Here is a 10,682-nt window from a genome sequence, read left to right on the forward strand (position 1 = left end):
TTTGTTTGTTACTAGCCCATCTTTTGTATGCCTCAGTTTCAAAGGCACTGGCATTGTGGCAACACATCTCCTTCAGTTAGAGAAGTCTGATGATATGTCTATACTGGAGTTGTAGGTGTGATTTCCAGCTTGGATAGATGTTGTCATGCTGTGTGGAGTGTCTAAAGGCACTGTCAGACTGTCAAAAGGCAGGGCAGACACCCCAGACTGGTGGTATGTTCTATAATTAGATTTCCCCTCTACTCCAGAGTCCAAACTGATGGGATGAGTTCACGCATAGCTCTCTCCTTTCTGGAGGGAGTTAGGAATGCAATCAACAAGGCCTCTCTCCTTTGATGCTACACAATACCCATTTGCCTTCAGTGGGCCATCTTGTAGGCAGGACAGGTTTGGTGAGTTACACAATTACAGAGGTTTAGAATGCAAATGCTCAGTATAATTTATACGAGGAGTCTCAAACTCAAATGACCACGAGGGTCACACGAGGACTAGTACATTGGCCCGAGGGCCGCACCACTGATCACCCATCCCCCTGTTACCCCGCCTCTTCCCACCCCCTCCCTGCCCCCAGGGAGTGCAGGAAGTGTGTGGGGTGCGGCAGGGGGATCAGGACAGGGGTTTGGGGTGCAGGAGGTGTGCAGCAGGGGGCTTAGGGCAGGGGTTTGGGGTGCAGGAGGGGTGTGGGGTGCGGCAGGGGGTCGGGGTGCAGGAGGGGCTTGGGGGGGGGTCCAGCCTGGTGTGCACTGGGGGCAGGGCTGGCTCCCTGCCTGCTTTCCCTGCCTCCGGAAAGCGGCTGGGACCTGGTGGGGGAGCCACAGGGGTCTGTGTGTTGCCCTGGCCGCTCCTCCAGGTACCTCCCCCGACGCTCCCATTGGCCGGGAATGGGGAACTGCAGCCAGAGCTTCGGGGGAGGTACCCGGAGGAGTGACCAGGACAACACACAGACCCCTGTGCCCGTTTTCCCCCCCCCCCATCCCGGCCGCTTCCCAGAGCAGGGCAGGGCAGGCAGGCAGGGAGCCTGCCCTGCCCCTGATGTGCTCCAGGCTGGAGCCACTCTAGGTAAATGCTGGGGGGCGGGGGGCTGTGGGGAGTTGGCGGGCCACAGAAAATAACCCCGCGGGCCGCATGTATGAGACCCCTTTTTTATAACATGGGCTGTAGCGGTTATAAGTGACATCAGTACATGCAGCACCCTACAGGTATTTTAAAAAGTCTAAACACGTTCCTGTCAACTTAACATCTAATATCTATTTTGATAATGCTAATATATGGGCAAACAAAACTGGTTTTTAGCTATGCTTTTGTAAGTGTTCAGTGAGGCCTGGGGCCTTGACATATGCTGCCACCTGGTCTGCCAGTGTCACGGCTGTATCTGCTAGCTCTGATTGAGCTAATACGCTAAAAATAGAAGCATAGCCACAGCGGTGCAAGCAGCAGGATGGGTTAGTCACCCGAGTACATGCCTAGGATTTCAGATGGGATTGTACTCGGGGAGGCTAGCCTGTCCTGCTGCTCTCACTTCTGCATCTGCGCTTCATTTTTAACGCTGTAGCTCAATCAGAGCTAGCATGTGTATATCTGCCTGAGCTGGAAATTAGAGCTCCAGCTCCGGTACAGACAAACTCTGCCCTGACTGGTGCTGAGTGCACAAATGGGAGATGTGTTGTACTCTAGGGCACGTTCGCATAAATGGTTGAACAATGGTCACAAACTGGGTCTAAACTGGTTCAAAAATGTGGGGAATGGTATGGCGTAACTAGCTCTGTTGTGGTATTCAGTGGGTGGGCAAAAAGCATAACATTCCCCAGTGTGGTGTTCTGTGGGGTACACATTCAGCCCAGCTGAGTGTATCTTAGAGGCATTGGGGATGGAGTGGACAAAAATTAAAGCATGTGGGGGAGTTCCTCAGCTGGTGTAAGTCACTGTAGCGCCATTGGACCTATGCTGACGTACCCTACCTGAGGATCTGGCCCTTTTTCTTCCAGTCTCCTGTTAATGAGTTAAGAGATTGGGCTGTCATTCAAGAGATCATAACACTTTTGGTTAAGAGATTGGGCTATGATTCAAGAGATCTAAATTCTGTTGGTGCTGCCACAGACTCCCTGTGTCACCGTGAGCCAATCCCTTAACTTCTCTGGGATTTCATTGCCCATCTCACAATGGGGATCTGAGGATAAATCCATTTATGTTCCTGCTTACTCCAGGCTGTCTTTGACTGAATTTGATCCATTGTCTCCAAAGATTGCTGGCAACAAAACGTCAGGTGCTGCAGTCCCTGCTTGTGTGAAACTCCTGTTGACTAAAATAAGAGTGTTTGCCGAAACCAAGATTGAATAACCTGAGTTGCTGCTCCTGTGCCTCTCCTAATGCTGCCTTAAGCAAAGCAGGGTTGAGATGTTGGTGTGTCAGATATGGCCAATCGTAAGAGAGATGCAAAACATAGAGCAGGAGAGCAAGAGCAAGGGAAAAGAGGGAAGGAATACAGGTAGTGGTTTGTTAAAAGAATTGATACTTTCCTTTGGAAGAGCATTTGAAAATGAACAGAAAGAATATAAACTTCCTCGCTTTTAGTTGAGGCTTTCCTCTTTTGCCTAGTTTTTTTTGATCTTTAGCTTTTCTAGCAGTGTGGTACGATTTTAAATCCCAATTAGGTCAGGTAGGATTTTCATTTCCAGAAGCAAAAACTGGATGACCTTTGGAAGAGAAGTAAGATATTAAATTGCTTGTGTACCATGACAAAGAGGTTAACTGTGCAGCGATGACTGAGAGTAGTGGTAATTGAAAAGCACTAGTGATGGATTTAGGGAGAATTGTTGGGCAGGGAAAGTTCGCTCAATAAAACCACTGATAATATCGAAGGGATGAAACCCAGAGCTAAGTGGAATGAAAAAAATCAATTTCTGGAAAGTTTGTTTTATGTGTATAAAAATTAGAATGCCTTAGCCACAGCTGTTTTTGTAACTCAGGCTGTGTTCCTTTTGGAAACAGGGCGTTTGTTTCATAAGGACGAGTCGTCCTGAAAATGAAGTTATCTATGGCAGCAACGAGGACTTCCAGATTGGACAGGCCAAGGTAAGTACTGTCTAGAGAACTGTGCCATCTGAAATAACATACCAGGTTCCTTCTTAAAAAAACCCTTCTTCTCCAGGGTATGCTGTCTCCACCTAGTCAATACATAAAGAAAACTAAAGGAATCTTAGTCAAATAGCCATCAACAATATTTATCATCAAGAGGAAACTATAATTCTCATTTGCTTTTTCCTCTCAGGTGGTGGTCAAGAGTAAGGATGACCAGGTCACTGTTGTTGGAGCAGGAGTGACTCTGCATGAGGCACTAGCTGCAGCAGAGCAGCTGAAGAAAGGTGAATGGAGGTTTCTTTAGGTCTAGTTACAGATAAGTAATCAGTACCAGCCAACCTGATTGGTGGATAGCTGAGTCTTCTGTACAGATAAATGTAAACTCTGCTAATCAGAAACTCATTTAAATATAAAAACCTGTTCTAGAACAGCTGATCTCCTGTTAATTGAAATACACAATATGCATCTCATGCAGCCTGTAAATATTCTCTTTAGCCAGTCAGAATACACTAGTACGGCATACAGTGGCACACAGGCTGGATGCCATTGAACTACACCAACAACCAGGACTCAAAATGATAACATCTGCCTTGGGTTACAAGTACCACCTGTCTCTGAAATTTTTTTAATATTATCATTTACACTTACTCTTTAAGTCCTGCATTATTTTATCACATTAGTTTTTGTTTATGCCTTGTATATTGTTTGTTTGAAGATGGATTAATACACTGCAGTAAGCCAAAGCTTTTCTAGGATATCTGAACCAGTTGGCTGAGTACTAATTTATTTTTTTATTGTGCCCAGAATGTGCTAAACACTATATAAGGAAGGGACTAATTGTGTTGGCACACTTAGCTCTGTTTCAGTTAACAGGCATACTGAATAACAAATCTGACTGTTTATTTAAAATGTTTTGCATAAATTATTTGCTATAATAGGAATAAGATAATTGAAATAGGACTTCGGTACACAATGCTTCTTGCTGTAGGTATGTTTCATTGCTATCTTGATTTTCGATCAGTGCCTCAGCATTTAAATAGAAGCAGGAAGCCCTTATCCTTTACAATGTTCTAGTCCACTGACGTCTCTTGGAGTAAACAAAAATCCCTCAGTGGAATAATAGGAGAATGTGACCAACAAAATCCACCTCTTAATTCAATAACCTATGCCCAAGAATAGATTACAAGACATTCGGAGTGTGATACAATTAATGCTTCAAATGGCTTTAGTGGGTAGCTCTGCACACTGTGCCTGGGTAGATAGAGGTTCTACCATGACCTTGTGCTGCTTGCGGCATTTTGTAAGTTTGATTCTTAGGGCCAGATTCTCCTTTACACTGTAACTGCTTTGCACTTCACCGCAAGCCCTGAAGTCAGTATAACCAGCCACACAGGGATCACCCCATTGTAGGGGCATCCTCTGATGGCATAGAGCTGACATAGCAGCTCCTAAGCCATCCCCTAACTGTCAGCATAACGTGGCAGAGGTTTCCTTGTGCCTCAGCGATCCCTGGCTGTTGCCTTGGCCCCTTGCAGTGGTTGGTAGCTGGTACAAGTTAGACCAGGCCTCAGGGTGCTCTGACATATGTGAGAGCTGGCTCAACATGCAGCAAGCCCAAGAACAGGGGGAAGCTAAGGTAGCTTAAAGCCATTTTGTACATGCCCTTGAGTTGTGCTGTGCCTTAGCAGAAAACATGGGCCTCAGACTCTGAGTTGATGGCAGAGTAAACTCAGATTGCATTGCTGGCCAGAGGAGAAGTAGCGATTGTGGTTTGTGAAATTCAAACAGTTTGCAAGTAGCAGATGACCTGCAATAAAGACTGTGTGTGAAAAGCCTTCAGTCTGGGTCCAGCTACCATACTGCATTTACTGTGAGGTAAAGGTCTCTGTGCTGAGAGCTGGAGCCATCTCCAGGGACTGAGGGAATGGGAAGGGAGCATGCATGACTCATGAGTTCAGAATAAAAAATTTGCAAATCATATTCTGGAAATCATTAGAGCCATTTTTTCAGTAATTATGCAAGAGCCTCTCAGGGTTTCGCACTGCATTTCTCACAGAAGTTTTTAACTCACATTCTTCAAAGGCACATACCATATTGTACAATAACTTTACAATTCCACTTCTACAGAAAAAATCTACATCCGAGTGATTGATCCATTCACTGTAAAACCCCTGGATAAGATAACCATACTTGAAAATGCAAGAGCAACCAAAGGCAGAATTATCACTGTGGAAGACCATTACCCTGAAGGTAAGCTGATTTCAGGTGGTGATAGCTAAGGCTATCTTTTAGTTACCAGTATTTTTAGTAAAAGTCATGGACAGGTCACAGGCCGTAAACAAAAATTCACGGGCCCATGACCTGTCCATGACTTTTACTAAAAATACCCACCCTGACTAAAATGGGCAGGAGTGCTCAGGGGGGGCAAGGGTGCTCCAAGTGGGGGCAGGGGGGAGTCCGGGGCTGCTGGGGGAGGTGACCCGGGACCTGTGCTGGTGGGGCAGGTTGGCGGGGCTTCCTACCTGGCTCCACGTCCCTGCAGCTCCTAGGCAGTGGAGGCAGGGGCCAGAGCAGGAGTGCCTCTGCTGTTCCCACCACAAGCGCTGGGAGCTACAGGGCCGGGGCCTGGTGCCAAGACCCCCCCTCTTCCTCTGCCTAGGAGCTGCAGGGGACCCCCACCCCAGGTAAGCGCCTCCCCCCCGCACCCTCCTAACCCCTAGCTCCGAGCCCCCTCCCACACACCCAAACTGCTGCTGCTGCAGAAGTTACGGAGGTCACGGAAATTCACTGAATCCATGACAGACCTGCAACCTTAGTGATAGCCCACAGAGCTGGCCTGTCAAGCCTACAGTCTCTTCGTGACTTTTGAGACTCAGAAATATCATGGCTGATCTCATGGCTTTATTTCTTTCAAAAAAAGTTTCCAGCCATCTTCCTTGCAAATTTATCCTTAACAATGGAAACTGATCGTGAGGGGTGAAAGTCTCTGTTTTTTCTTTAAGGTACTGGGTTAATTAGAGGCCCCCTGTAGTTACCGTTTCCGTTAGGGTCCTTCCTTAAACATGGATCCGGTGAAATCTTGATCCTTCTGTTCCTGCTAATGCTATAAACTTCAGAGGTGGTAGGGTGATTGTGGGACTATAGTGATTGCCTCTCCACACTGGCCGGCAGAGAGCATATACAGCAGCCAGTGTGTTAAAAGATGTAATAGATGCCACTGCTATGTGCAGTTCCTTGGCATTCCCTGAGTCACTGGGCTCAATGCTGGATTGCTTGGCATACATTCCCAGTGTCCTCTCTTCGTTCCATAATCTGTGCAGCAGCGGCTTGCCAGGCCTGTTATATTCCCTGTCGTTGCTGTGGGGTACCTGGCAAGCACCAGGGGGGTAAAAAGTCATGCGTAGGGCCTATGGCAAAATATCTTCTGCCTGCACAAGTCTTCAGTGGCTTCCCTGTGTAAAAGTGTCCTGTGAGGGCAAGACTTTACCTTACACAAAGGGGAACAGATTGCTGTTTCCACGATCTACGTGTCAGCCTTGTTCTGCGTGGGAGGGAAGCATTAAAAGGGACGTCATCAGAGGAACAAACATGAAGTACAGCATCATTAGATGTTGTCACTGTGGGTTTGTCCTGGACTGGGGTTTGTGGTCAGTGTTTCAGCCTGCGTGAGATAGCATCATTGTAAATACTGGTCTAGACACGCCACTGTTCCAGGACACCAATGCTGGTAGTTTGACTGAGCACGTGCTTTTTTGCACCTATTCTCCGCTCTACATAGATGTTTTTACTGTAACTTTGCATGACTAGACAATTGCCTTGGCAGGGTGAAATTCACTTATTGATACAGTTACACTGGTTCAGCCACCTACACATGGTGTAGCCCAAGAGAATCCCGCCCATTGTGTCTGCCTCTGCAAGACAGCCTCCAGCAGCTGTTGTTGGTAGATGACTCCTCTTTCTACCTCTCTCCCAGCATCGTGCAATGACTCAGCCTCCGATTTACGAAGATATTTAGGTACCTAAAGATTGATAGACATCTAGTAGGATTTACAAAATGCCTAAACCAGGGTGCCTAAATCCCCTTGAATTCAGTGGGGGTTAGGAACCTAACTCAGGTGCTTTTATAAATTCAACATTCTCTTGGGTTGCACCATATGTAGGTGGCTGCTGGGCCAGTGTAAATCAATAGTTTAATTTCACACTGCTGAGGTGATGGTCTTGTCGTGCAAAGTTACAGTAAATCTGTCTTTCAGTGCCAGATTCTGAAAGATGCTGCTGACCTCTTGAGAGTTCTCTCTATCTTAAATATATTTATATAGCTCTCCATTACCATAGTATCTGAGCACCTGACAATATCCTTGTGAGATAGGAAAGTTTATTCCCATTTTGCAAATGGGGAGCTGAGGCACAGAGAGACTAAAGGTAAAATTTTCAAAATCATTTAGCTGACTTAGGTGCCTCAGTCCCATTGACTTTCAGTAAGAGTTAAGGTCCTAAGTGCTTATAAATCACTTAAGATCTTTTGAAAATTTTACCTGAAGTGACTTGCCTGGGTGTCTCTCTGTCTGTGGTGAAGTGGGGAATTGAACCTGGCTTGCCTAAGTCTAGCCTGTAGGAGGTGACAGTGCTGATACTGCAGCCTTATCATGGGAACAAAACAAATTTGTAACCTTTAGGTCTTCCAAATTGTCCTTATTTTAATAGCTGCAGCAAGTTGCTTATGCAGAAATAGCCTGTTAGTCTAGACACTATGAATTTTATGAATGTTACTGTCTTTTTTCCTAGGTGGCATTGGAGAAGCAGTGTCAGGTGCTCTAGTTGGAGAGCCCGGTATCACAGTCACTCGGTTGGCTGTATCCCATGTGCCAAGAAGTGGGAAACCAGCTGAGCTCCTTAAGATGTTTGGCATTGATAAAGATGCCATCGTGCAGGCTGTTAAAGTGGCAGTTTCCAAATCAAGGAATGCAGAGTAGTTTGAAGCATCGCACGTTGTGTTACATCAGACCAGTGTTCAAAACTATACTGTGACTTGGAGGAGAAGGTGCTTAAAATATATGCAGAGAAGGTCTAATAAAAATACAAGATTTAAACAAAATAGTGTGTTAAATCATTTTACTTACAGGGGCTTTTATGCAGTGTGGTGGTGTCTGAATATAAACATCCTGGTGTCTTTTTAGGTCACTTCATACTGTTCTGGAATGTCAGTCTTTTGGGGCATGGAACATGCCTCCATTTATCTCTCACCTGTTTTTCACAATTTTATTTGCCATGTTTGTTAGTTACATAATGTATTTGTCAGGGTTTATTTCCCTCCCAGGCCAGCAGCTCTCTCTGCTCAATTCTGTAATTAGGTCTGAATGCTGAATTTGTGACTGTGTCCATTTTCTGTTATAAGAAGCAGGGAATTCTCAAATGCAGGAATATATGAAGTCGGAGGAGAAGCTCGATTGGATTGTGAACTTCCATTCAAAGAAACCCCTGAAACAGGTGTATACACTGTATAATTCCCCCTTCCTCCCCAGCATACTCCAGTTTGAAACACCTTCTTTAAGTTCTTCTCATGGGTCTTTATATTTCTATATATATCACCATTGTGATGCCTCCCAGCGGTATCCAGGGTTGTGAGGCACCCTGCTACCACCACTTCAGCATGGGGGGGTCTTGTCTGTGCCTGTTGTGGATCAGCTCCCTTAATCCACCAGTCTCTGGCACCACAAGCATTACCCTCACAGGTCTCACACTCTCGATACAGCGATAGGCACACAGTGACCACCGATCACACCCAGCGTTCCTCTGGAGTGCTTGGCCCCAATCCACTGGACGCTCACAGAACTCTGATTTCACTATTCTCGAAGGAATAGTACACACCTGTTTGCAAGGTCCAACTCGGGATCACTTAACACACAGCACTTAGATACACAGATAGTGAAAACAAGAATAAGTTTTATTATCAAAGAACAGATTCCAGTGGTAGAAAGTATGAGTATGTAACCATTTGTTTCCAATATAAAACAAAATCATAACGTGCTTTCTAGAGCCTAAACTTAACTCTCAAGATATACCCCTAGCTGCTACAATTTAGCTTACCCCAAGTCCTTTTCTTAACATTTTCAACCAGTTGGGCTAAGATTCCCCTCCCCCCCCATAACTCCTCACATTTTCCATACATACATCTTACAGTGATTGTGATGACCAATGTGACACAGGTTTTCACTAGAGACCTTACATGACATGACTTACTTTGACAGGCTAGAATGTAGATACCAGACCCAGGGGATCCCTGTAAACCTTCTATGCTCCAGTGCTCTCTGTCAGTTGGCATCAAGAGGTCCTTGGGTCACACCAATTAAAAAACTTTAGGATGAGATTCTATGCTTCAGCCTTGACGAGGTGCAGCACAGATTTTGTAGCCCGGAGAGATGGTGCGCTAAGGTGCTTTAAGTTACTTTTCCGACCTCCTGATTCTGAGCTTTTCAAGGAACAGGAGAGGCCCGCAGCATAATTTAGACACCTCTAAGTTATGGCAACCTCCTGGGGATATACTATGGGCCACAGCACTTCCCAGAATCTCTGCAGTGATGCTGTGGCCCTGCCCCTAACACACCCTCCTACCCCTGGCATGTCACCTATGACAGGGTTTGTAAGAGTGTCCTTGTAAGTCAGCCTGCTGCCTGTCCTCTTGAGTGTCTAGTGTCTGCCTGTGCGAAGGAAATTCTCTCCCAGACAGAACTAGGGCTTTTAGGGCTCCTTTTCATCACCCCATCCATTTTACCCAGCATAAAAGGGTTAGAGCGGAGGTGAGGATCTCACTCCTGGTTCTTTGGAAAACATGTTAGTGATGAGCTAGATTATCCATATGCAGTATTCAAGGACCCACATACAAGAGCTGTGATAACTTGTCCATGGGCAGTATCTCCTCTTATGAATTCCAGTTTACCTCACCTTTCTGCCCTGAGTTTGATTAAGCACAATATAGTAGGTTAGTACTCTGGCAGAATATTAATTTCAGTATATTCAACAAAGAGGGAGGATATACTGTTCCCTTTCTCTTCAACCCTGCCGAAGACAGCTTATGAAAGCTGAGTCACCCCCTTCTAGAACAAGACATATTCTACAGCAGAAGAAAAGGAAGATGTTTCTTAGCCTTTGTTATGAGCGCAGGATGAAAACGTTCATAATGTTCTATTACAAAGTATGCAAACACAGTCTGCTTGAGCAGTTCTAACTTTGTCTGAACTTGACTTTTGTTTTGAAAGTGAAGTTACATTATGTATGACAAAGGATTGTTCAACAAAGGCATAGAAACAATGCATATAATCAGTTAGCTGTGACCATGAGCATTTCAATAATGCTACTATTAACACTCTTAATTTAATACATTAATTCTTCATGTAAACATCTATTTCAGTGATCCACTGTTTTCATGCAGACCACCTCACAATTAATGTTATTCCTGAATAAACAAATTGAGCTAAATTAAGCAAAAAAGGTCAGAGTCGTTAAATGCTTACAATTTATTTTCTCTAGTCTGCTGAGCAAGACTGAAAATATAGTTCCTTTGCCCTTAAAATAGGCTGTGTTGGGTTAATATCTTAAGATGTCTT

The 10,682-nt window shown here is 45.2% G+C and overlaps 1 protein-coding gene across 1 annotated transcript in view; it reads left to right on the top strand.

Annotated features, from left to right (window-relative positions):
* Positions 1-8,176, top strand: part of TKT (transketolase) — a 32,228-nt gene extending 24,052 nt beyond the window's left edge. The window contains exons 11-14 of the mRNA XM_074957790.1: positions 2,989-3,072; positions 3,269-3,362; positions 5,206-5,328; positions 7,864-8,176. Coding sequence (XP_074813891.1) covers positions 2,989-3,072; positions 3,269-3,362; positions 5,206-5,328; positions 7,864-8,051 — 489 coding nt within the window. The 3' untranslated portion in view covers positions 8,052-8,176. The remainder of the gene's footprint in view (positions 1-2,988; positions 3,073-3,268; positions 3,363-5,205; positions 5,329-7,863) is intronic.
* The last annotated feature ends 2,506 nt before the right edge of the window (positions 8,177-10,682 follow it).

The sequence above is a fragment of the Natator depressus genome, chromosome 7 (assembly GCF_965152275.1).
Source record: "Natator depressus isolate rNatDep1 chromosome 7, rNatDep2.hap1, whole genome shotgun sequence".
NCBI lineage: Eukaryota > Metazoa > Chordata > Testudines > Cheloniidae > Natator > Natator depressus.